Genomic DNA, 27653 nt, shown 5'->3' on the forward strand with positions numbered 1-27653 from the left:
TAACCTACTCTGCACATTAATATATACATATATTTATATTACACTTAATATATATATATATATAAATCAAAATATATTAAAATTCTTATTTTATATTTAATATTTTAAATTTTATTATATTTATTTTGATATACAATACATATTTTTATGAATACAAATAGAAATAATATAATATAATATAATTATATATTTTATAATAGATATATAAGTAATGTTTATTAATTATGTTTGATTATATTTAAATATGTTATTATATTTCAATTGAAATAATATTAAATTGCTATTATATTTAATATATTTTCATTGAATATATTATTTATATTTTCACGTGTATTTAACTAAATATATACTAAAATTATTTTAACATATAAAATTTTCATATATATATAGTAAAAAAATAATTCTATTGAAAATAGCTAACCATTATACCTAATACCACTGGAGTAAAACCTCTTATAGATTCAACAAATTTTTAGATAATGATCATTTAGCTAATCATTTTAGTTATTAGTCTTGGAGATGCTCTAACTCACCTATATTTGAAAATTCAGGGGTCTGGAACCCCTCTGGACCCCACGATCCCCTCTCTACACCATGCTCATTCGATGAGTACGTCATTGTAATTTTTAAATTGCAGATACAAAAAGACTGTACCACAAGTCCATAACACAAATATCTCATAAGAAAAAAAACTGAAATTATCCAATTACCAAAGAAGACGATAAGATTCAAGTCAGCTCAGTCAAAACATTATAATAAGCAAAGATGAAAAGACAAAGGGTCTACAGAACCAATAACAATGTTGTTAATGGAAAATAAAGTGAAAGTAAGACATAATAATAAGATAAATGTCCATTAAAATTACCCAAGTTGCAGCTCTTGTAAACATTGTTCTTTACACAACAACAGGCGCATACGTCGACTCAATTGTTGAGGCAGTGTAAGGCAAGGCTCAAGATCGATGGTTCCCCACGGTAATAACAACCAATAGCAGCTCCCCAAGCACGGGAATGTACATTGTTCCTTGGTGCCTAAAAGTAGCCTAGTCCAAATAAGATGATAAACCCGCCAAAACAATGTTTTCATCTTTTCTCTTCCCACCGATTATAATTCAGATATATTATTATTTTTAATAATAAAGCACAATTATCCAACAAATGCGATGTTTAAGGTCTTGTACTTTTTGCGGAAACACAATTATAAGGCATGTTGTACGCAGGTCTACTTAGTAAGTGCAGGTGTACAAACTCTTTCTCTTACAATCAATAACTTAACCATGTTTTGCCCGCTAAAAAAAGAACATTATTTATGCTACCAAGCATTAAATTAATTATGGGATGCAATGTAGATAATCGTTTTAATAGTCTCTTCTAATAATAAAAGTAGAGCGGGTATGATGTTGATTGCTAGCACAACATGGTTCTCTAATTTACAAATTAGATGCAGGACCTACCATCCAAAAATCAGTACGAATATATACACAAGTTAGGGAAGGCACCAGAATTCCAAAAAGAAATTGTGATTTGAATTGTGTTGATTTTTGTGTATGCTTTATTAATATCAACAATTTGCTGATAGTATGATTCTAATTTGTAACAAGCATTGCAGTTCCAGCAGACATATATTAGGCACACCAAGTTTTGCAAGGCTTATACCCATTTAGAATTCTTGAGTAACAATCAGCACATTGCCTGCTTTTTCTTCTGGACGATAAGAAATGCAGTTTGGTATTTCTTTTTTCTGTATAAATGTAGCTACTTCGATAGATATTCATTAAAGCATAACCAATCTCTATCAATATGGACTTGACTCTCTCAGCTGTAGTTTTTTCTCTTTTTGCTTCTTTGCTCACTCTCTGCTACATCTTGCGCTCATGGACTCCATATGCTAATAAAAACATCGAAAGCCCCCAGAAGCTCCCGGAAGCTGAGGGTGCATGGCCTATAATTGGTCACTTCCATCTTTTTTGCGGCAAAAAGTTGCCTCATGTTTTGTTGGGGTCTATGGCAGAAAAATATGGACCGATCTTCGCTATTAAACTCGGTACGCAGAAGGCATTGGTGGTAAGTGACTGGAAGGTAGCTAAAGACTGTTATTCTTCCAACGATAAAGTTTTCTTGAACCGCCCCAAAAGCATTGGAGTGGAAGTAATGGCCTATAACTATGCCATGTCTGGTCTTGGTCCATATGGACCTTATTGGCAAAAGATGCGCAAGATCACGCGACAGCTTCTAAGTGTGAACCAAATTGAGATGTCTGAACATCTTCGAATATCTGAAATAAAGGAATCCATGGAAGACATCTACGACTTTTGGTTGAAAAATAAAAGTTGTCAAAACCAAATGGTAAAAATTGATATGAATCAATGGTTTGGATGCTTGACAATGAACATCGTGCTGAGAACGATTGTGGGGCAACGATATAACTGTTAAAACAATCTGCGATTAATACAAATAATCAAACAAGTGTGTGCGTGAGTAAACGAGATCAAACGGAGGAAGAAAAGATATAAACAGAAGAGAGATCCTCGAGTCCAGTTGAAACTGTCTCCTTAAAGCTATTTCGCCTCTCACCGTATGTGCGAGTCGATAGCCTCCCAGGATAAAACGAGGTAGCGGCGGCGTTACGGATAACGAGCACCTTCAGCGAGCTTGAACGAGCACGAAACTATCACCGAGAGAGAGAGAGATTTGTGTTTAGAGGCAAATATGTTTTGGTGTGTCTAACCCTAACGCCTTAGAGGTGTTTATATAGGTGTAGATAGACTTGTGCGCTACTCTTTTCCATAATTAAATATCATTAATTATGGAATCGGTGTAATACTTGCAAGCTACTCTATTCCATAAATAATCTGAAACAGAATCAGATCAAGACATACACCATATCAATTAATCTGAAACAAAATCAAATTAATTTATGTCATAATATTTGAGCCAAATTCTAATGGAAAATAATAATTTCCATTATTAAGAGAATATCATCATATCTCACACATCTTTTAGTCATAATGCTCAAAAATATGACTTACCAATATGGGACTTATACCCATATTTTCCAACAATCCCCCACATGGGTGAGATTGGTGATCTTAGTAGCACACACTAGACAGACAGACAGACACGGAGTTTGACTTGGTGATAGTTTCTTCGATCAGATATAGCATACGATAGGTAGAGAATGCTCCTTGAACCTTCGCTCGAGTAAGCATACCGACTTTACTGGTAGACAGTAGACGTGCTTGTCCTTGAACTGTTCGACCGTTTATGTAAACGATGATATACTTATCACTATATCGTTTCTGACTCGTTCAGCTCTCATGAGTATGTCCATTTTGGCCATGGAACATCGTCCTGGTTCTGCAGAAGTTTCTAAAGAATTGTGCCTCGCAATTCTCCTTTGAAGCGGCCCCACTTCTCTCCCACATAGGTGATCTTTATCTTATAGAGTAACCCGCGTTTACTCAACTGAATTCCATGCGTTCACTCCTGAGCTCCATGTATTCATCAAAGATCATTAAAAGCTCAAAGCTTAACCTCGTACCTTACGGGTCTCACTGTTTCCTCATCATAGGAACAGGCCAGGGGTTACCCCCACAGTGATTTGGTCATCATGATTTAGTTGTCCCATTGAACCAAGTTCTTGGGATCTCCAGTCAGCAATGGTTGGGTGTCCACCATGATGCCGTTAAGCAATAGGCTTAAGGCCCATCCCTCTCGATGATTTCTCAACCACTTCTTTTGATAACCCTTTGGTTAGTGGATCCGCGATATTATCTTTTGACGGTATATAGTCAATAGTGATAATTCCGGTTGAGATCAATTGTCTAATGGAACTGTGTCGTCGTCGTATATGACGAGACTTTCCATTATACATCGTGCTCTGCGCTCTGCCAATAGCGGATTGACTATCACAATGAATCCCTATCGCAGTTACAGGCTTTGGCCATCTTGGAATATCCTCCAGAAACTGACGTAGATATTCAGCCTCTTCGGCGCATTTATCTAGTGCCACAAACTCAGCTTCCATCGTGGAATGAGTTATCACCGTTTGTTTTGAGGATTTCCATGATATTGCCGCTCCAGCTAATGTAAACACATAGCCGCTCGTAGACTTAAGTGCTTTCTTGCTAGATATCCAATTTGCGTCAGTATATCCTTCTAATACTGCTGGGTATCTGTCATAGTGCAGTCCATAGTCTCGAGTTCCCCTCAAGTACCTTAGTACCCTTATAATCGCTTTCCAGTGATCAGCTCCCGGATTACTCGTAAACCTACTTAACTTGCTAATTGAGTATGCAATGTCTGGTCTTGTACAACTCATGAGGTACATCAGACTACCAATTATCCTCGAGTATTCCAATTGGGAAACAGCTACACCTTTGTTCTTGGATAGGTGCAAAGTCATATCCACAGGTGTCCTAGCTTTCTCAAAGTCATCCTTAAGAAACTTCTCAAGGATCTTGTCAACATAATGTGGTTGACTTAATGCGAGACCCTCAGATGTTCTAGAAATTTGAATTCCCAGAATTACATTTGCTAGTCCCATATCTTTCATGTCGAACCTTGATTTCAACATGTTCTTTGTAGATTTGATAACTTTATCATTGCTTCCAGCAATAAGTAGATCATCTACATATAGTGTCATCATGACATAGCCATTGTCATTCTCCTTGACATAGCTGTTCTCGTTATCCTTGTAATAGGCACAGCTATCACATTCATTGATTTTGAAACCATTGGCCAGCACGACCTCATCAAATTTTTCATGCCATTTCATAGGCGCTTGTTTCAAACCATACAATGATTTCACCAATCTACACACTTTCCTTTCTTGTCCTGGGACAACAAACCCTTCAGGTTGTTCCATATAGATTTCTTCATCTATGTCTCCATTTAGGAAAGCTGTTTTCACATCCATTTGATGTACAGTTAGATTACGCATTGCAGCAATAGCAAACATCATCCTTATGGACGTTATTCTCGTTACAGGAGAATATGTATCAAAGTAATCAAGGCCTTTTTGTTGCTTGTATCCTTTAATTACAAGTCTGGCCTTATACTTATCAATAGTGCCATCAGTTTTCATCTTCTTCTTGAAAACCCACTTGCTACCTAATGGTTTGCAACCAGTTGGCAAGTCCACTAATTCCCAAGTATGATTTTGCATAATTGAATCAACTTCATTCTTGATGGCCTCTTTCCATATAGGCCCATCAGGTGAGGTAACCGCCTCCTTATAAGTTTTTGGGTCACCTTCTTCGAGCAAATAGGTCATAAAATCAGACCCATAGGATTTCTCCGTTCGTTGTCTTTTGCTCCTTCTCACTACCCCCACATTTTCGTCTTCACTTTCGTCACTCCCATTATCGTCATCTACAGACTCATGAGATCGTTTAGACGTCGTAGGTTGTTGGTTTCCTGGATTACAGGGAAACATCGTCTCAAAAAATGAGGCATTCCTTGATTCCATAATGGTATTCTTTTGAATATCAGGAATCTTGGATTCATGAACAAGAAACCGATATGCAGTGTTGTGTGGAGGATATCCAATGAAGACACAATCCACAGTCTTAGGACCTATCTTCACCTTCTTCGGTGTAGGGATCAGTACCTTTGCAAGGCACCCCCACACTTTCAGGTGTTGATAACTTGGTTTCTTTTTCTTCCACATTTCATAAGGACTTACATCCTTATTCTTGTGCATCGTAATATTTAAAATATTATTTGCGCTTAAGATGGCTTCTCCCCACATCGATTGTGGGAGCCCAGAGCTTAACAACATCGCATTCATCATCTCTTTCAGAGTGCGATTCTTCCTTTCAGCCACACCATTTGACTGAGGGGAGTATGGTGCAGTGACCTCATGGATTATACCATGTTGTGAACAGAATTCCCCAAACGGTTCAACATATTCACCTCCACGATCACTTCGTATCGTTTTGATTTTCTCAGTTTGTTGTGTCTCAACTTCTTCCTTATAGATTTTAAATTTATCTATAGCTTCGTCTTTGCTTTTCAACAAATATACATAGCAGTATTTTGTACAATCATCAATGAATGTAATAAAATACTTGTTTCCTCCTCTTGTTGGAGCGAATTTTAAATCACATATGTCGCTATGTATTAGGTCTAGCACTTTGGTGTTCCTTTCCACACGTTTAAATGATGATCTCGTTAATTTTGCCTCAACACAAGTCTCACACTTATGTTTTGAATCGATAGTAAGTTTAGGTATGTATTCTTTTGCACTTAAACGTCGTAAAGTGTCATAATTTACATGTCCTAATCTAGCATGCCATAAATTAGGAGACTCAAGCAAGTAAGCAGAAGAATTCTTCATTTCATTATCGTCCTTAACGGACATTACATTGAGCTTAAAAAGCCCATCAGTTAAATAACCCTTGCCTACAAACATACCACTCTTAGACAAAATAACTTTATCTGACTCTATTACAATGCGAAAGCCATGCTTATTCAACAGAGAACCAGACACAAGGTTCTTGCGAATATCAGGCACATAAAGTACATTCTTCAAAGTCAGATTCTTCCCAGAGGTCATCTTCAGGATCACCGTGCCTTCACCCTCAATGGTAGAAGTTGCTGAATTCCCCATGTAGAGCTTCTCACCAGCATCGGAAGCTTTGAGGCTAGAGAAAACCGCCTTGTCTGAGCAAACATGCCTAGTAGCACCAGTATCAATCCACCATTCACGTGGATTAGAACCGACCAGGTTCACTTCAGAGACCGTAGCACAGAGGTCTATGTCACCCATCTCCTTGGAGATATTCTCTACCATGTTTGCTTCTTTCTTCTTGTTGGGCTTCTTGGGCTTCTTGCAGTCAGAAGACCTATGACCAACTTTATCACAGTTGTAGCACTTCCCTTGAAATTTCGACTTCGAAATCCCTCCCTTGGGTGCCAGCTTTGCCCCTTTACCAGAATTAGCCTTCTTGGGCTTGGAGCTTTGAGCATGCTCCACCATGTTTGCCTTCTCAGTGGCAACGTTAACTTTCTTCTCGGACCCTCTGTTGTCTTCTTCAATACGAAGTCTAACAATAAGATCCTCCATAGACATCTCCTTTCGCTTGTGCTTAAGGTAGTTCTTGAAATCTTTCCATCCAGGTGGAAGCTTTTCAATAACAGCAGCAACTTGGAAAGACTCACTTATGACCATTCCCTCAGCATGAATGTCATGAATGATCACCTGCAGTTCCTGCACCTGACTGACCACAGTCTTAGAGTCTGCCATCTTATAATCAAGAAAGCGGCCAACAATCCACTTCTTTGCCCCAGCGTCCTCGGTTTTATACTTATGGTCAAGTGACTCCCATAAGACCTTAGCTGTTGGCTTCGCGCTGTATACGTTATACAATGAGTCAGACAAACAATTTAACACATAGTTCCGACAGATGTAGTCGGAGTGCTTCCAAGCATCAGCAGCATACACAGTCTGCATGTTACTCTCAGTAGTGAGCAACGGTGGTTATTCCTTAAGGAAGCGATCCATATGCAACGTGGTCAGATAAAAGTGCATCTTTTGTTGCCAACGTTTGAAGTTCGTTCCGTTGAACTTCTCAGGTTTTTCAGCATGTGCAGCAGGCACAGTTGGCATAACAGGTGCAGCAGGCACCACGGGTGGAACAGATGGTACGTGCGTCTGTACTACAGGTGTATGCACACCAGTAGGCACCGCAGGTATGATCGGAGGAGTGAATCCTGCCGATATCTGTCCAAGAGGAACACTAAACTGTCCAATGACAGTGTGTCCCACAGGCACATGTTCCGAAGGCACATGTCCAACAGGCGTTTGACCCCCATCAGACCGTACGATCCGTGCGTTAGGGTTAATTGGCTGCTGGTGAACCCCATCAGATCCAGTGATCTGTGCGTTGGGATCAGCCGTCATGTTCATCGAATCGTTCACAGTTTGGTTCTCCATCGATCTGTTACTCAACAAAACAAGCAGATACAGATGTATCAGTCACAGATGTATATAAAAAAAAATAGCTTTAAGATTGTTAAAACAATCTGCGATTAATACAAATAATCAAACAAGTGTGTGCGTGAGTAAACGAGATCAAACGGAGGAAGAAAAGATATAAACAGAAGAGAGATCCTCGAGTCCAGTTGAAACTGTCTCCTTAAAGCTATTTCGCCTCTCACCGTATGTGCGAGTCGATAGCCTCCCAGGATAAAACGAGGTAGCGGCGGCGTTACGGATAACGAGCACCTTCAGCGAGCTTGAACGAGCACGAAACTATCACCGAGAGAGAGAGATTTGTGTTTAGAGGCAAATATGTTTTGGTGTGTCTAACCCTAACGCCTTAGAGGTGTTTATATAGGTGTAGATAGACTTGTGCGCTACTCTTTTCCATAATTAAATATCATTAATTATGGAATCGGTGTAATACTTGCAAGCTACTCTATTCCATAAATAATCTGAAACAGAATCAGATCAAGACATACACCATATCAATTAATCTGAAACAAAATCAAATTAATTTATGCCATAATATTTGAGCCAAATTCTAATGGAAAATAATAATTTCCATTATTAAGAGAATATCATCATATCTCACACATCTTTTAGTCATAATGCTCAAAAATATGACTTACCAATATGGGACTTATACCCATATTTTCCAACAATAACTGGACAGACGAAAAGGGTGTTCAGTTTTCGAAGCTCATAAGATTCTTTTCTGAACAGGTAGGCAGCTTTGTCTTGAGAGATTATGTTTCTGTTTTAAGAAGGTTGGACTGGGGAGGCTATGAGAAGGCCATGAGGAAGGCTGCAAAGGAAACAGATTGTATACTCAGGGGATGGTTACAAGAGCACAAACAGAGAAGAAAGTTGAAAGATGAACACCACGATATAATGGACATGTTGCTCTCCAGAATTGATGGTGCTACATCCCAAGATTTTGAAGGCTTTGAGCCAGACGCTGTTGTTAAGGCCACTTCTTTGGTATGCTCGGCTGATTTTTTCTGTTATTGGCACTTTGTAAGCTTATTACTGTTTTATGTGCAAATTTATATCGAAATGTTTTGGATTCAGGCATATATATCAGGAGCGGCTGACTCAACAAGAGTGACTTTAACCTGGGCCCTGTCGCTGCTGATTAGTAACCCTGATGTGCTTAAGAAGGCTAGAGATGAACTGAGCCACCATGTTGGGAGGAATAGACAAGTGGAAGAATCCGACATAAAGAACTTGGTCTACTTGCAGGCCATTTTTAAAGAATCAATGCGTTTATATCCAGCTTCACTATTACTACCACCTCGTGAATCCTTAGAAGACTGTGTTGTAAGCGGTTACAATGTCCCTAAGCATACACGATTAATTGTTAATGTGTCAAAGATCCACCGCGATCCTCAAGTATGGCCTAATCCTGATGAGTTTCGACCAGAGAGGTTCTTGACTAGCCATCAAAATGTTGATGTTAAAGGCAATCAGTACGAGTTGCTGCCATTCGGAAGTGGGAGAAGAAGGTGTCCTGGAATGTTTCTAGGGCTAAGACTTGTGCAGCTGGCTTTAGCAAGCTTGATTCACGGATTCGAGTTTGAGAAAGCAGATGATGAACCAGATGATATGAGTGCAACAGCTGGACTCACTAATTCTATAACGCAATGTAATATTCTCCTCAAACCTATCATATCTGTAAAATAATAAGTATAGCCTAATGGCTGGTGTTTATTTGACCTCAAGCTAAACACATCAAACTGAAGAGGCACTTTCCAAGCAAATAATCCCATTTCATCCCCCAGGGTATACAACCCTAACAAGACTAAAACCATAAGGGAGCGAGATAAAAATTGATATCGCCTTTCTACTTCTTTTTGCTAATCGAGTTACTATGACAGCATTAGTTAGTACAATCATTTTAAAGAAATATTGCAATTACTTTCTACTTCACTGCTACTCTTTTTCTTCCCCTTGATTAGAAAATTATCCCAATAAACTCGTCTTTCCTGACCAGCCGACAGCCAGCCCGCATACTAATTTTAGCTATAGTGAAACATGGGTCAATAAATATATGCAGATGCAATTTCAAGCATAAGTATGTATTCGTGTTTCTCATATACTAAAGAGAAATAACAGAACTTTTAATCCGAAACATTTCAACCAGCACCATGCACCATGTGCTCCTTTATTAAACTTAGTTTTGTTTGTGGCCATTTATTCACTGTTCACACATACTTACATACAAGCAAGCAAGTTCATTACATAGCATTTCTTAAGCATTAAGAGCAGACTCTTATTCTTCTACCAGTCCGACGATACCTGAAAATACAGAGATCAAAATTTCCCGAAGAAATAGGCTAGTTATTATTACTCAAGTGGACAAAACATTGGATTTGGAAACTTTTATTCTAATGCTTACCACAGGCAATTCTTTCACCAGCATTACCCGTGCTTTTGCTTAGCTCATGTCCACCTGAACATATAATTACAGATTAGTTCCTTTCTTTTCCGGGCTCAGTTCTACCATCAACACTAGATCATCAACCATGTGCCACTCACAAAACTCCAAAAATCAAACTCGGCAACATAAAACCAGGAGGCATGAGTCCTTTCTTTACTAATTAATTCGTGACATTCCACTGTTGACTCATAGAGGATCCTTCCATTCAAATTCTCATTTCACATTCGACTAAAAATTCTATATGCGACCCAACATGATGAAATAGAAACTTGGCCTGTTTACTTGCCATGGCAGCAGAAGTACAAAAAAATTGAAATCGAGCAATAGACAAGGAAGAACTAGTACAGATAGAAAATAATAAATGTCTTACACTGAACTTATGCCTAGTGTAAGATCCTACGGTGGTTTAAATAAATAAATATAATCTGCAGACTTCCGATAAAGAAAAAGCAAGATATGTAGTTGGTAGGAAGTGTTACAGCTTAACCACCTCATACCTGATTTCCAAGCGGATACACTGTTTATGTTTGAGTTTGGTTGCTAATGAATTCTAAAAGGGGTAAAGTAACATATACTGTAGTACAAATAAAAGTCTTCTATTGATAAAACAAAAAACACAAAATATTACCTCTGCCAAGGTCATCCTCATCTGCATGAACCACAATTGCTCTTCCAAGTATCGAATTTGGTCCACTAAGAGGAATCTGTTAAATAGCCACTTAAGTAAACTAAAGTTTGAACGGAAAAGTAAATTCAGAACAAACATTGAAGTAGAAATGGAAGTAAAAACAAGTGTTTGCCCAACCTGTTTGTCGGTAATTTTGACATCCACATTGCCTGTGTCAAAGCAATATAACTCATTAAACTAAGGTTTATAAACATAAAATATGTCTTGGTGTCGAATCACATACCGTCATGGCCAACAGTCAGGTTTCCCAAATCACCAGCATGACGAATTTCATCATCAGGCGCACCGTGTTCTGTACCTTTTGGATTAAAATGCGGCCCTGTAAACAGTACACTAGTAAGTTTTGAATCTTTTAATCACAAAAAAAAAAAAAAATCAGACTACAGATTCCAATTTTTTTCCAGAACTCTAATAATAATGGGCAGTGTTGAATATGAAATTGGACTCTACCTGTGGAATTACAACCATTTGTTGTGTCCCCAAGAGCATGAACATGGAAACCATGGAGGCCGGGCTTAAGCCCACTAATATTTCCAGTAACATGAGTAGGACCTGTAGTTTACGCAAAAAAGTTAATTCACATGCACAGAAGATAAACAGCTGACAGAAATTCCACATTAAGATATTATATATTACCATGTTCTTGTTGCTTAAAGTGGAGTGTTCCTGTCACTCCCTCATTGCTGCTAAGAACTGCTACAGCCTTCACCATTTTTCTACAACAAAAAAGCATTCAAACAGAAAATTTAGCATACTTGACCAATGGCAGACAGTTAAGTTTTCTTTTTTGTTGCTAAATTCAGACAGTTAAGTTCTTTACATATAATTTTAGGTGAGAATTACATGTCTTATATTTGTTAAGGAAAAAAAATTACAGCAAGAAGAAAATAAGTACTAAATTGATAGCAATTTAAGCTATATCTGAAGTTACATCTCTTTTTTTTTAATTTACAACTGAGTAGAATTTTACTTACCAGTTGATAATCTAAAAAATGGTAAAGAAAGTGTATTTATCTAATCATACCCACAAATTTATAAGTTCAATGATCAGAAACTCTGAGAATAACAAAGAGAAAATCAGGGGTAAGTATATATTGTGTTCTGCTACACTGCTAAAGCCTTTAATTAAGTAAAGAATAATCATTTCAGCAAACAAGAATATATCTTACATAAACAAGAATTGCTCATAGAACTGTACATACACACCTTACACACACATCAAAGTAGCTTAATTTATGAAGTATGCACCAGCTATAAACTACTTAACTATAACATATGAGAGAGAGAGAGACAGAGGGAGGGAGAGAGAGAGTACCTTAAGGCTCAAGAGAGATTTAGGAAATTGATAGAGAGGAGAGAGGAGTACCAAGAGGGTGTTGAAATAATAAAGATGGAGATAAAAGCAGAAGAAGCTGACGCGTGTGCAATTTGCATGCAGTGTATGTTTATTTTGAACTGGCCATCATCTTTTTGTTTTACATGTTCTGATGCAGTCCAAGTCCAACTCTCATCTCCAAACCAGCTTCCTTATCTTGTTTTCTGTGTATTTTTTCAAGTCCGTTTCTAATACACATGTATACTGATAATATATAATGTATACTTTAAAATTTCTTTTAATTATTGTATTATTATCTGTACATAACTGTAACAAATTAGGTTGGAATTTGTAATCAAATCAAGAAACTTAAAGTGTCAGTATCTTTTTTTTATTATTTACTGTATTTTTCTCAGTTATAAAATACAATCAAACTACAAGTGAGATAACAGTATATCTCAAATCAATCAAACTATAAATGAGAACAATTATTTGGAACTCAACTCTCAATATCTGCATCTGTGTAAACTTGTTCCATGTCATGACCACCAGTAGAAAAATGCTTTTCTGCGTCGCATTTCTTGTGTAGGTTGTATAGGGAGCGGTCACATAGGTGCACGTATGCTTTATGAGATTTATAAGACATTATGCTAACAAAACTTTGCACTTCCTTTAGACTCTTGATTAATAACCTGAAAAATTACATTTGTAAATTTCACAGTTGAATTTTGTAGAAGTCTGACTACTAATTTTTTTTTTTGGGTAAATGAGGTCAAAGCCTCGTAAAAATTAATCAAAGGCATTCTACATGAAAAAGTACATCTAGTGTATTTTCATCCTGTGAAGAAACAAGTGCTATTATTATCCATGTTATAATCTGCAGTCCTTATGCTAATCAACAATTTTCCGCGTTTCTTTCCACAACTGTGCTTCAATTTCCAGTTTTCTGAGCTCCAGAAGACCACGCTCGGCTGTAAAATAAACAAAAATCCAACCTTTTTCAATTTACAGTAGTTTCTAAGAATAATTTCCAAGTTTTTATCAAGATATGATCGGTAAATTATTGAAAGAAGTAGTTAAGAAAATAGAAAATGAAATCAATTGCATAATTAAGCATGGAAGTATTTGAGACAACAAGTGTGACAAAGATGTGTTACCATTAACTGCTTCATGTGAAGTTGCTGGTTGGGTGCTTTGGGACATCCAGAACTGCAAACGCTCTTCAGCAATCTCCGGCTCTAATCCATGATTTATGGCTCTTCTCCAAAAATATGTAAGCCAGGCCTATGGACCATTACATTTGGATCAGAGTTTTGTCCGATACATTTGAATTTCCTTATTTAGAAATTTTTTGTAATTCAACTAATTGCTATCAAAACAACTGTACACCAGTACAGAGATATAGTGCTAGCATAAGAAACAAAGCATGTTCAGACAAGGACCGAACGAGGAATTCAAAATGGGGTGACCTTAGTGTTTCACTAGCCAAGTTTCACACACCAAATTAGGGCTGTAGCTTCAGTGCTCTCTCTTGAGTATTGAATGTTATTTATTTTGGAGAGCATTTATGTATTGTAAATAGCAGTAGCCGTGAATTAGTAATCAGATTATACTTGGTTTGGATTGATCAGATAGTTTAATTTGGCTTCCCGCGTATGTGGGATAAGAAAACATAAACTATGTGAAAGTACAAACTTTTTTGTTCAAAATAGTCCTGGGCTTAAGTCAAGAATCCCTTGTTTAGTTCCATGTCTGTGTTCGGACTTCAGAGTCTATAATCAGAGTCGCATGATATGAGGCAAAAATGACATGTAAGAAATGAGTAAACAGAGATTGCATCTTCTAAGTTCTGGTATATCACCATACCTGCTTAAAACGCACAATGCCAGACTCTTCCTTGCTCAATTCTGAGGAAAATCATAAATGCCGTTACAGTAATTTTATATGAAAATGTCTATTAATAAAATCATACGAAAATTGCAACAGATCGATCTGTAAGACAAGGGGCAACCAATGTAGGACATTGTTTGGACTTTGGAGAATTGAAATGATAACTATACTGCAATGCTAACCAAAACATTTTGTTGTTTAATTAAAATTGTGACTTAAAATCCCATTAAACTCCAATATGAAGAAACTACTTTTATCTACCTCTAGACTTCTTGTAAATATATAACTTACCAAATGTTTCTGTAAAGGTCTGGCCATCAATTGGTAGCTTCAGTTCATCTACACAGGATATTGGGTATTAGAGAACGGAACACGTTATATATATAAATTTTAAACTGCAGGACCAGTAAGCTACAGATATAAAATCAGAGTAATACATGATAAATTATTAATTCATCAAATATTTTAACATACAAGGTCTTTTTATGAATGTTTGAGACTGCTTTAGTTGTGTCTATAGTTAATTCATTAAAAATGGCATAACCCGAAAGTTTATTGCACACCTGTTGCACCAGATTTTGACGATCTTTGTCGTCTCTTGTGAGCCATTGCAACAGCCAAGGCACTTTCTACCTTCAGAAAAGAAAAATGAAAAAACGAGACACTATTTATTTCAGAAACATTTGAATACCTTATATAGTTAAGTAGATGCTGATGGTGAGCATTCGGTTCGGTTAACCGAATACCGAACCGAAAAAATCGAAATAATTTGGTTCGGTTACCAAACCGAAATAATTCGGTTTTTAATTTGGTTATGATTTTTTGTGTTATTCGGTATTTCGATTTTTTTAATTTTTTTACCGAAATATCCGAATTACCAAAATTACCGAAATATAATGAATAATATATATTAATATATACATAAATATATTTATATATTATACTTATTTTTACCTAGCTCCTTTATTTTTTTCACTTAAATTATTAATTTCCCGTTCCCAACTTCACTTTTTCTCTCACCGCTCTCTCCTTTAGGCTTCCCCGTGTGCTGCTGTTGAAGGTGCAGACTTGCGATAGCAGCCTGGACCTGAAGCTGGAGTAGTGGAGTCACTCCAGGACTTCTTTTTATTTATTATATTTAATTTCTATTTGCCTAATTTATATTTTAATGTATTTAGTTTTCATGATCTTCAATTTAGTTGCTAAAATAAAAAACTAAATTAACCGGTAAGAATTACTTTTATAGTAATCTGGACACCACACCACAGGTGCATGGAAGTGCGGCTAAGAGCATAAGTTTAATTGTTGTACCAGCATTAATATTTGTTGTAATTTATCAAATATTTTATTATTAAAAATTTAATTTTTTTCCTAATTCGGTTTTCGGTTTTAACCGAAATAATTATTTCGGTTCGGTAAATAACCGAAATTATTTCGGTTCACTATTCGGTTATGATTTTTACCCTTATTTGGTATTCGGTAACCGGATTATATTTCGGTTCGGTTACTGAATAACCGAATACTCTGCCAAATTGCTTCTATTGTTCTATCACAATTCTACAATTCTATATTTGACAGTTGATGGTAATTAAATAGATCCTTTTACTGTTCCATCACAATTCCATGATTGGAAGTTGATGGGGAAGTCCAAAGTGGAGTTAAATAAGCATTTGTCATGCTTATTTCATGTTAAAACAGTGTGATGGTCAAGTGTCTACTTTTCATTCATCAGGTGACGTTTGATTCGTGGAATAGCCTTTTTTTTTAAAAAAAAAACAATTAGGGCAAGGCTATCAAGGAAACTCGTGCACCAGGTACGATCCATTTATTACACTTTAAACAAAAAAAAAAGCTTCAGCACTCGCATCCTCAACTTCTAAAGCCTACTATACTACAATTTTTTTTAAACAATTTAACCTATTGTGATTGAACATTATACATATCTTTTTTAAAATATTAGAAGAGATTGTAACAGAGACTCATTTAACAAATATGTACAGAATTTAGAAGATAAAAACGATGTCATAAACCTTGAGTAAAATAAGTTCGCGAAGTCCTCTCTCCACTAGTAGCATGTCCTCAATGTTTCCCTTTCTTTGCAGATGTTTTTTAACTAGAACGTCTACAATTTAAAGAGAGAAAGGAGATGAGTAAATAGAAAACCAGAAATATGGAAACAGAAAAAGGTTCTCCAGTAAAACCAAGACAAGTCCTACAAGAACATACCTGAAGAATTTTCATTTTTAGCTCTCTCTCCAGCAGCTACTACAACTTCTGAAGGACGACGAGTAAATGATGACCAGTATTCATATCTCGCGGAAGCTATGTCCGAATGAATACCTGCCGAGTGAGAGGACAAATTAAATATGATTAATAGAAGTCATATTATTAAAAAGTGCTATAAATTTACCATGATCAACACATAAGCTCCAGTGCTGAGCTAGCCAACACCTCTTCATAACAACCTCTTCCTAATACAAAAAACTCTGATTCATTTAATTATAGCATAAATGAGGTAATAATATGATATGAAAAAATCAAAATAAACAGAATACCATCTCTTCTGGACTAAGTATCATTCTTTTAGTCATGGTTTGAAGTGAAGCAAGTTCTTTTGTAGCATTTTGAAGCTGCTCCAGAGCAGTTGTTACTTCCTCCCTGGCAGACTAGTTTTAATGGATGCAAATTAGAAATAGACTGCATTGGACGTTGCCCATGACTCACTTTTTATAATTTAATGGGTAAAACGAAAGAAACAGAAATAACATACAGATATATGTTCGAAATACCTCGGCTTCCATCCTGAGTAATACAATCTCTTCACCTTTTCCACCAAATGTCTGTTCTACAGCTTTTAGAGCCGCCTGCAAGAAGTTTTTTCATAAAAAATATTATATTTAAGCATCTCATGAGTCTATTAAATGATTGTAAGACTCTCATTGACAGATATGCATCCATAACCAGGCATGCCTCTAGCACTGACCTCCCGTTCTAGCAGGTCTGCCTCCTTCCTGAAATATATATACATGAATGAAGTTGTAAACTTTGGTATTGTAATAAATAGATATATTATATTTCACTTGCCTGCTCAAAAGACGTTTTTCCATAGATACACCTTCACCAAGACATGAAACCTAAGAACAAGAAAACACATTGATGTACAAAATTCAAGTTAACAGTAGTACCAGCAAGTGATTGAACTAATGTTATAAAGTCAATAAGATAATACTTTCTTAATAGAATTAGAAGCTACCTGTTTTTCCAGCGCCTTAGTCTTCATTTCTGATTCCCTAAACCTTGTTTCTGCTCTTCGAAGCTGGAAGACACATATTAATTATGATATAGTTGCATAATCATGTGTAACAAGTAACAACTGGATGAGATTTGATAAACACAGTGATTATGTTTGTTTAGTCCCTCTAGTAATTATTAAAATTACCTTTTCAAGTAAATTTTCGTTGGCATCTTGTAGTATGTCAACCTGCAACAAAAATTTCATTTCTACATTAGTATATGTGACAGCAGTATTCCTTTCTAAACAAAGTCTATGAACATTACTATCTCCTAAGTTCAAACACCTCGTCTTGTAAAGCAGAAGCTGAATCCTGGTTGCTAGGTTCCCGAATTTTCATACTACCTAAATCTATAGACAACCTGCTTATCAATCGAATCAACAAGAAAGGTTACATGAATAGAGAATTGCAAAAGTGCCAACTGAAGTGAAATTATACGTTTTATTATTGAACTTACCTTTTCTCTTTCCGTGGACTCTCTCCAGGAATTCCTGAAAGGCTTGGCCTTAGTTTCAAAGGTACACTTTGGGGTACCATATGAACTGCCTTGACTCCTAAACTGGGACGACCAGCTGTAGAGGGTTGATCGAGAGAGCTAATGGAATGAGGTGTACGTATACCTGATCCTGAATGAGCTAAAGGAGCTTGACCTTGATCCGCTGATTTGGGGGATTGAGGAGTACGCAAAGAGAATGGAGAGCGGTTTGATTGAGGCTGTTCTACAGGATGGGAATGAGATGAGTTTATATGTGCAGATGAAGACTGTTGTTCAGCATGGAAAGATTGTACACTGCTGCTTACCACGGGAGACGCTTGTTTCTCGAAATAGTTAAGAGATTTAGGTGTTCGACTGCCTACTGATGAAGGCTGGTGTTGGTCAGCATTGAATGTTTGTGGTGCACGACTGCCTAATGAAACATGAGAAGCTGGAGGCTGTTCTTCAGCATCATTTACGGGCCGTTGAGATGCCCGAATGCCTGCTAAAGATGATGGCCTTTCAGCAAAGTGAAAGGGCTGTTGTGCTCTGTTTCCTACCAATGAACGTGCCTTTGGAGATTGCGGGTCAGCATTGTTTGCAGGTAGAGAGGAGGCCCGGGTGCCTGATGATCTTGTTTGTGGATCTATGGTAGGAGGAGTTCGAACTGGCTAAAAGAAGCAACACAGAATTTTCAATCCTCGTAACTACAACTATAACCAAGAGTAAGATACAAGATATAACAAATTAAAACACAGACAACAAATTTAGTCTTATTAATAGGCTTTCATGTTAAACAGTACAAAATTTATAACTGGTTGTACATACGAAGTTGCTCAAAATTAAACGAATCTGACATTCTACATCCACTTGTGCCGAGTTTTTATGAAGAAATTGTCACGAGAGGATATCTGGTTGTTTTATAAGATGTTAAAAATTGTTTGTAGTGCCACACTTCTTTGCTCCCTTAATTATCTCCAAAAACAATTCTTTCTGGTTCAGATAGAATCAAACAACCAATTAACACAAAATAAATATGATGCCAGTCTGCACCTTTATATTTTTGTTACTCAATGTCTTAAAGTCTGTTTGAGTGAGAGATTAAGACCCTACCTCTATCCAATTAGTATAAATGTTAATTATGTGAAAACTTAAAAGACACTAACACTACAATTATCGGAAATCAGATTCACACGAGCATATAACATATGTACTTTGCAATGCTATAGAATGAACATATGCCAAGAAAATATATATGCTGCATTAATGAAAAGCTGAAATTGAAGTTACCATAGCCATCGGTGAGCGAGGTCTGGCTGCTCTTCCTTTACCACCAATCCCAATGGTAGGGGCAGTTTCCAACACAAAATCCTCCTCCTCATTACTGTCATCAGCGCCAGACGACTGATTAGCCATCACATGCATTAATCGCTGTGCCGCGGCTTTTGAATTTGGCAGTTTCTTGGCACTTCCTGACCCTCCAACAGCTGAGGCAGAACGTGCATGGCGATGCATCGGTGACGACATCGGCTCATTCACTGATTTAGTCCCACCTCTGCCTCAAAAACCATATATCTGCACCATCACATAACACACACACACATAGAAACATGTTTGTAAACATAAAATGTAGCTACATTACCCCTAAGATAATGCACTCTTAATTTAGATTGTGAATCATCAATTCAAGTTATATGATTTATACACTTGCATGCATAGATTAGTACAGGATTTGAAAGTAGAATAGAAAACATACCTTAATGGATTGACAATATGTGCTTGAGATATGATCAGATCGTTACATAGTCATAGTCACATTAACAATGAATAACATTCCACAAAACATTGATTAATCTGTTCATATCAGATTTAGCGTTACAATTTCAGAGACACCCAAATCACGCCCCACTCATTCAGAAATTATATAAAAAAATGCATATAAAAAATATGTTAATATTATAAATTTTTGCACTGGACTTTGCAGAAATCTGAATCGTTTTTTAGTATTACTCGTTTTTTTAAAATTTAAGTAATGCAAAATATTATTTTTTTATAAAAACGAATATCAAAGACTAAAGCTGTAATGGGAGCCGCAAACTTGTTTAGTTCAACGTGTCGAACCGAGTACGTGCATAACCCGACTAAACTCATTTCGAAATTCGAAAATCTTATTCCCCTTGAACTTGTTTATAATTACATTTGATTATTATCAAATTATTTATTATTTATAAATAAGAACTTTTGTTTTACTTTTTAAATTGATGAACTCACGAGTATATCTGATTCAGCTTGTTAAAATTTGACCTGATTAATTCACTGTGTTAATTCGATTTAACTTGTTAAATAAAAAGAGTCGAATTCGGTCATAAATTTTTAGGGGTGAATAACAAGTTTAGCCTAATTTTATATAAAATTAATAAATATAACCGATTTCTGAAAAATTGATCAAGTTTAGCTCATGGGATACCCAGATGTTAGTGATGTATTCATCTTATACGAGATATTCAACTATCATCTGTGGAGTATCTCATATATAAAATACTCGACTATTAAGTGGAGTATCTTATACTATTTGGGATACACAATCGACAGTGGAGTATTCAATCAGTTAAAGTTAGTTATTTTTTCCGGAATGACGATTTTGCTTAAAATTTTAAAAAAACGACTATTTTTGTCAATCTTTTCAAATTTTAACTCGTCTAAGTTAAATACAACAATTCAATTTGTTTAAAAAGATTTAAACTCGGAATTCACTTAGAGCATATGCAGCGTGGATGAGCAAATCATTGATTCAACACGAGAATCAATGAACTAAACTAATTTGCACATGCACCGCGCCGAAATCGAGGCCATCAATTATCAACGGTCCATTAGTTCAGCAGCCTCGGCATCAATTTTTAATGGTCGTTGCAATGACCATCAGTTGCTGGGTCCCGCCTATATTTCACTTTTTGACACTGTATGTCTCCTGCTTTTTCTTGCAACGGCTATTTATTTAACGGTCAGATATTTATGTATATATATTGCTTCTTTTGTTTAATTACTTGCAACAAATTTTACAACACCCATATTTCTATCTTTTCATATTTATTTTCCTTCAATATTATTATATATTTAAATATATAATGGGTACTAATTGGCATCATTCCGAAAAATTACAATTATGTGTTTCGTGGGCTCGACAATCTATTGATCCGATCACCGGTCGATATTCAAACAAGAAAATTTTATGGGGGCGAATTCACGAAGATTATGCAAAAAAATTGGTGGGGCACTCCAGAGAATCCTCATGCCGAACCTTGTTCAAAAATTGCTCTAGACTCGCATTGGGCACCATTGAAAAGAGTACTAAAAAAGGCAATATACAAAAGATCAAACTAGTAGATATAGTGCAAGCGGAACCAATTTGGTAGATGGGACATATATATATAAGCTTAAAATTAGCCTAGAAATACAATTAATGTCGAATTAATTATACCTGATACGGTCCAATAACGAAGCTCAATTAGTGAGGCCCTAAGCCCTGATTATTTATAAATTTCATAATTAATAAATAAGGAGGATTACCAGCTCATTAAATAAGTCATAACAAGGATATAATTCTATAAAAATAGCCTCAAGTTCACTTACACCAACTAGGAGTCTGATTCCTTTATTCGAGGACTTCAAAGTCTATCCAAGGACTGAGAACTTGTTCAACAAGTCTCCTAACTCTAGTCCAATTCAAGGACTCTCAACATCTATATAAAGGGACTCACCCCATCAATCAGAACTACATTTTTTTGGCTTGATTCTCTAATTCACAGAGATACGTAGGCATCTCGTAAAGGCAGAGTTAAGCTACGAAACATGAGAGCGGCCATTAAAGGCCTGGAGCTCCCGAACCTTAGTAATAAATACAAATGTTAATACACCCTAAGTTTTTATCCATAATATATATATATATATATTTCAATACATTTTTATATTTGTGACTTGACGATCCCACTCCACCATTTACTGAAGAGATAATGAATGCCCATATCTCAAGGAAGTTTAAGATGCCCACCATCAAAGCTTATGATGGCACTGTAGATCCCGCTAATCATGTCAGGACATTCTCTAACTATTAAGTGTCGGGCCTTTCTTCAAATATTGTCGGGAATGGCTCAAAGATGGTATAGCCGTCTGCCTCCGAATTCTATTGGGTCCTTCAGAGAGCTAAGTCAAACTTTTATTAAGCAATTCATCAGTGGGAGAGTGCATAAGAAAAGCGCAGCATCCCTCTGAGCATTGTTCAAGGAGCAAAAAAGTCCTTGAGAGATTATCTGAATCGTTTCACTAAAGAGGCTTTGAAAGTCCCAGACCTTGATGACAAGGTAGCTATGATAGCACTGCAACAGGGAACTAGGGACGAGTTCTTTAAGATGTCATTAGCCAAGCGCCCCCCTGAAAGCATGTTACAGGTCCAAGACAGGGTTGGGAAGTGCATCAAAGTGGAGGAAAGCATGAGGAAGACGGTAGTGAATAACGATCCTACTGGTGGCAAGAAACAAAAGATTGATCTGGAATATATTGATAAGGACAAGTATCCTAGAACTGAGTAAAGCAATGATTCAACCCCGAAAAGGGGAGGACTTGGACAAAAGTTCACTGAATATGCTAAGTTGAACGCTCCAAGAAGTCAGAACTTGATGGAAATCGAGAAAGATAGAGATGTTCATTGGCCAAAGCCCCTGAAGGCTGATCATACCATGTTGGATAAAAGCAAATATTGCAGGTTTCACAAGGATGCTGGTCATGACACCGATGGGTGTAGGCAATTGAAAGATGAAATAGAGTTCATCATTCGAAAAGGAAGGCTGAGCAAGTATACTGGAGATGGAGAAGATAGGAATAACAATGGAAGAAAGAATTTCGATGATCGTAGGAGGGATCAAGACGATCAGGGGCGAAATTCCCAGCCCAGGGGACCGGTGATAAATGCAATCTTTGGAGGACCATGACCCCGAGGGCCTGTGATAAATAAAATTTTCGGAGGACCAACTGCTGCTGGTTCATCCAAAAACTCAAGGAAAATATACACTAGAGAAGTTATGCATATCGTTGGGGAAGCCCTGAAGAGGGCTAGGACAGGAGTTCCTCATTTGAAAGATGAAATAGAGTTCCTCATTCGAAAAGGAAGGCTGAGCAAGTATACTGGAGATGGAGGAGATAGGAATAACAATGGAAGAAAGAATTTCGATGATCGTAGGAGGGATTAAGACAATCAGGGGCGAAATCCCCAGCCCAGGGGACCGGTGATAAATGCAATCTTTGGAGGACCACGACCCCGAGAGCCTGTGATAAATACAATTTTCGGAGGACCAACTGCTGCTGGTTCATCAAAAAACTCAAGGAAAGCATACACTAGAGAAGTTATGCATATCGTTGGGGAAGCCCCGAAGAGGGCTAGGACAGGAGTGACAATGGAATTTGATGATTCTGACTTGGAGGGTGTGAAATTTCCTCATGATGATCCGCTAGTTATAACACCGATAATAGGGAACAACCCGGTGAAGAGGGTCCTTGTAGATAATGATGCCTTGGTGGACATTTTGCTCCATGATACATTTTTAAGGATGGGTAACAATGATTCTCAATTAACCTCGACCGATATGCCAATATATGAATTCGCAGGAGTGGAGTGCCCCGTGGAAGGGATAATCAAGTTGCCAATGACCATAGGTCAGGAACTAAGACAAGCAACACAAATATTGGACTTTGTAGTTGTAAAGGCTGGATCGACTTACAATGCAATCATGGGAAGAACGGGAATACATGCTTTCAATGGAGTCCCTTCTTTCTACCATTCAGTGATGAATTTTCGCACCCAGAATGGGATTGGAGAAGAGAGAGGAGATCAAAAGATGGCAAAGAGTTGTTATGTGGCCTTTCTTAGGGCTGATGGAGTTGGGGGCAGGTTCTGCCTATTGAAGATCTGGATATCTGTGAAAATGATGAGAAAAGAGGGAAGCCAGCAGAAGACTTGGTTCTGATTCCTTTGGCTCCCGAGGATCTTGAGAAAGTAACTTTCATTGGAGCATCACTAGAGGATCCCCTTAGAGGGAAGCTGGTGAAGTTTTTACAAGAGAATAGTGATGTGTTCGTATGGTCGGTAGCTGATATGCCAGGCATAAATCCGGAACTGATCACTCACAAGCTGAACGGGGATCCAAATCGAAAGACTGTGAAGCAAAAGAAAAGAAACTTTGCTCCAGAGAGGCAAGAAGCTATTAAGCAAGAAGTAGAAAAGCTCTTAGAGGCTGGTTTCATTGAATAAATATAATTTCCGGAATGGTTAGCAAACCCTGTAATGGTGAAGAAGGCTAATGGAAAGTGAAGAATGTGTGTGGACTTTGCTGATCTAAATGATGCATGCCCAAAGGATTGCTTCCCGTTGTCGAGGATAGATACATTGATAGATATTACTACTGGTCATGAGATACTGAGCTTCATGGATGGATTCAGTGGATACAACCAGATCAAGATGCATACGGATGACATCCCTAATGTATCATTCATCACTGACTTTGGTGTATTTTGTTATCTTGTTATGGCATTTGGTCTCAAGAACGCAGGAGCTACCTATCAAAGGTTGGTAAAAAAGATTTTCAAGGACCTTAATGGCAAAACTATATATGGAAGTTTATATTGATGACATGTTAGTCAAGAGTTTGTTAAGGGCTGACCACATAACCCATTTGAGGGAAGCTTTTGAGGTGTTGAGATATCACAAAATGATGCTAAATCCTACAAAGTGTGCTTTCGGAGTGGGATCCATAAAGTTTTTAGGTCTGATGGTCTCCAAGAGGGGAATCGAGGCCAATCCTAATAAAATAAAGGCTATCCTAGATATGGAACCACCACATTCCATAAAAGACGTTCAGAAACTCACTTGAAGGGTTGCAGCTCTGGGACGTTTCATCTCCAAATCCGGAGACAAGTGTTTGCCCTTCTTTAAATCCTAAAAGAAGGTTAAAGATTTTGTATGGACTAAGAAAAGCAAGGAGGCATTTGAAGGATTAAAGAAATATATGGTTCAGGCCCCGTTGTTGGCCAAGCCAGCCCTAAATGAAACCTTGTATTTATACTTGGCCGTTTCAAAAAATGCCTTGAGCGCTGTATGGTTTAAGGAGGAGCTTAAAGTCTAGAAACCCATATACTATGTTAGTAAAATTCTGCATGGGGTTGCGTTGAATTATTCAACTATTGAGAAGTTTGTTTTAGCCTTATTGATGGCTTCACGGAAGTTGTGTCCTTACTTTCAGGCTCATAAAATTAAATTGCTGACAAATCAACCATTGAGAAACATTATTCATAGTCCCAAAGCTAGTGGGAGGCTGATTAAATGGGCAATAGAATTGGGAGAATTCGACATCAAGTACAAGCCACAAACGACAATAAAAGCCCAGGCGTTGGCTAACTTCGTTGTGGAATGTACCATACCCAACCAAGAAGTCGGGGGTAGGAAGATATTATACCTCAAGACACACACAAAAGATGACAAAAAAGGGCGCTGAGAAGAAGGAATATTGGGTTCTCTATTTTGATGGAGCATCAAAAATAAATTCAAGTGGATCAGGGCTTGTTTTACAAAGCCCAGATGGATTCTTGATTGAATATGCCATGAAGTTAGACTTCCCAACCACAAATAATGAAGCTGAGTATGAAGCTCTAATAGCTGGCCTTGGCCTAGCAGGAACACTGAGGGTCAAGAATTTGAAAGTTTGTGGGAATTCCAAGCTTATTGCATCCCAGGTCAAGATGAGTTCGAGGCAAGAGATGAAATAATGGCTAAGTATGTTCTCATAGTAAAGGCTGTGATGACTCAATTTGATGAATGCCATGTTGAGCACATTCCAAGATAGGAAAATGCTAAGGCAGATGTTATCTAAGTTTGTGTCGTCAGAAATAGAGAAAAGTTCGAGGAGTGTGTACTTTCGCGTTTTGAAAACACGAAGCATCGATGTTAAGCTTGTAGCCCCTATAGGGCTGGAACATCATGGATAGATCCCATTAAGACCCATAATCAAACTGGTTGGATGTCAAATGATGTGACTGAAGCACGAAAATTGACTGTTCGAGCACTGAGATATTCCTTGATCGATGGGATTCTGTACAAAAGATCTTACGTAGTTCCTTACTTAAGATGTCCCAGGCCTGATGAGGAACACTTGGCCCTCGAGGAAGTACATGAAGGAATTTGTGGGCAACACTTGGGGGGCAGAGCACTGGCTCATAAGATAACCCGTTTAGGTTTTTATTGGCCAGAGATGATGGCCGATGCCAAAGAATATGTGAAGAAGTGTGATCGTTGTCAGAAACATGCACCGGTTGTTCGACAACCCCCCGAGATGCTGACTTCCATCAACTCTCTCATCCCCTTTTCCATGTGGGGAATGGATATACTTGGGCCTTTCCCCATGGCCACGACACAAAGGAAGTTCCTTATTGTAGCTATTGATTATTTTACTGAGTGAATTGAAGCTAAACCTTTAGCCAAGATCACAACTAAGCAGGTTGCACAATTCCTGTGGGAAAACATCATGTACAGATATGGAATCCCGCGCATCCTGGTCACCGATAATGGAACACAATTCAAGAACGAAGTGTTCAGAAAGTACTGCGAGGAGAATGAGATCGAGTTACAGTTGACCTCCTAGCTCATCCACAAGCCAATTGGCAAGCGGAAGTAGCAAATCGCATAATTTTAGATCGGTTGAAGAAGAGGGTTGAGAAATCTTGGAATAATAGGGTGGATGAAATACTCCCAATACTTTGGGCTTACAGAACTACTTGTAGAGTCACTACCGGAGCAACTCCCTTCATGTTAGCATATGGGGCAGAAGCAGTTGTTCCTGTAGAAATATCGCACTCATCTCCCCAAATTCAAGCTTTCAATGCTGAGGAAAATGAGGAGGGGCAAAGATTAGCCCTGGATTTAATAGATGAAGTACGAGATGCGGCTCACGCAAAGATAGTGGAATGTCAGAAGAAAGCCTCCTTTTATTACAACCTAAGAGTAAAAGAAATATTCTTCAAGCAAGGAGATTTGGTCCTAAGGAAGATAGAAGCCTCTGGTGTAGGGAAGAAAGGAAAACTCTCCCTAAACTGGGAAGAGCCATATAAGATTAAGAGTGTTCATGGAAGGGGATCTTACAAGATGGAGAACAAATACCCCGGACTTGGCACCCTCAAAATTTGAAAGTTTACTACCTATAGATTATACTTACTATAGTAGTAATAAGGTTCAAAAGCATGTGGAAGCTTTGCTTGCGTAGGATTTTATATTTTGATTTCAGTAGGATTTGCATTTTAGCTCGTGATTGTTAAGGGTTGAACCCATGCTATGTAAGGTTTTGGAAAACCAGACTATATATTACTGAGTTGGAATTATTTCAATCTTTGGATATCTAAGTTGTGATAGTACTTTGTTCGATTTTAGCAAAAATCATGCTTTGATCACTAAAGGAAGAAGACTTCAAGAATTCTTTCATTATAAAGAGTGCTCGTTGCACGACTCTTAGAACAGAGTAGTTCAAGTT

At 37.4% G+C, this 27653-nt stretch overlaps 3 protein-coding genes across 6 annotated transcripts; 1 reads left to right on the plus strand and 2 right to left on the minus strand.

Annotated features, from left to right (window-relative positions):
- The first annotated feature begins 1589 nt into the window (after positions 1-1589).
- LOC141671920 (cytochrome P450 CYP82D47-like) lies at positions 1590-9915 on the plus strand. The gene is made up of 4 exons (XM_074478363.1): positions 1590-2427; positions 3791-3796; positions 8660-8967; positions 9058-9915. Exons 1-4 carry the CDS (start codon positions 1800-1802, stop codon positions 9667-9669), a joined length of 1554 nt encoding a protein of 517 aa, XP_074334464.1. The 5' UTR covers positions 1590-1799; the 3' UTR covers positions 9670-9915.
- Positions 9916-10104: 189 nt separating this feature from the next.
- On the minus strand, positions 10105-12566 carry LOC141671918 (superoxide dismutase [Cu-Zn]-like). Of its 2 annotated transcripts, none has more exons than XM_074478362.1 (8): positions 12430-12566; positions 11751-11830; positions 11565-11666; positions 11338-11433; positions 11232-11263; positions 11055-11130; positions 10385-10438; positions 10105-10266 (listed from the first exon to the last, which is right to left on the minus strand). In XM_074478362.1, the coding sequence occupies exons 2-8, from the start codon at positions 11824-11826 to the stop codon at positions 10259-10261; spliced, it is 444 nt and encodes a 147-aa protein (XP_074334463.1). In that variant the 5' UTR covers positions 11827-11830; positions 12430-12566; the 3' UTR covers positions 10105-10258. The 2 variants fall into 2 exon arrangements, with proteins under 2 accessions (XP_074334463.1, XP_074334462.1); XM_074478361.1 differs by having other exon boundaries at positions 10105-10284.
- A 515-nt stretch (positions 12567-13081) lies between these two features.
- On the minus strand, positions 13082-19649 carry LOC141671917 (coiled-coil domain-containing protein SCD2-like). Of its 3 annotated transcripts, none has more exons than XR_012555298.1 (18): positions 19378-19649; positions 18070-18758; positions 17898-17973; positions 17759-17800; positions 17573-17635; positions 17404-17453; positions 17303-17330; positions 17109-17183; positions 16875-16985; positions 16730-16790; positions 16546-16659; positions 16350-16441; positions 14883-14952; positions 14611-14658; positions 14296-14336; positions 13587-13713; positions 13250-13400; positions 13082-13121 (listed from the first exon to the last, which is right to left on the minus strand). XR_012555298.1 is itself a non-coding variant. In XM_074478360.1 (18 exons), exons 1-18 carry the CDS (start codon positions 19612-19614, stop codon positions 13321-13323), a joined length of 1917 nt encoding a protein of 638 aa, XP_074334461.1. In that variant the 5' UTR covers positions 19615-19649; the 3' UTR covers positions 13082-13320. The 3 variants fall into 3 exon arrangements, 2 of the variants coding, with proteins under 2 accessions (XP_074334461.1, XP_074334460.1); XM_074478360.1 differs by having other exon boundaries at positions 13082-13400; positions 18070-18326; positions 18414-18758; XM_074478359.1 differs by having other exon boundaries at positions 13082-13400.
- Positions 19650-27653: the final 8004 nt, after the last annotated feature.

This window comes from Apium graveolens, chromosome 7, assembly GCF_009905375.1.
Source record: "Apium graveolens cultivar Ventura chromosome 7, ASM990537v1, whole genome shotgun sequence".
Lineage (NCBI taxonomy): Eukaryota > Viridiplantae > Streptophyta > Magnoliopsida > Apiales > Apiaceae > Apium > Apium graveolens.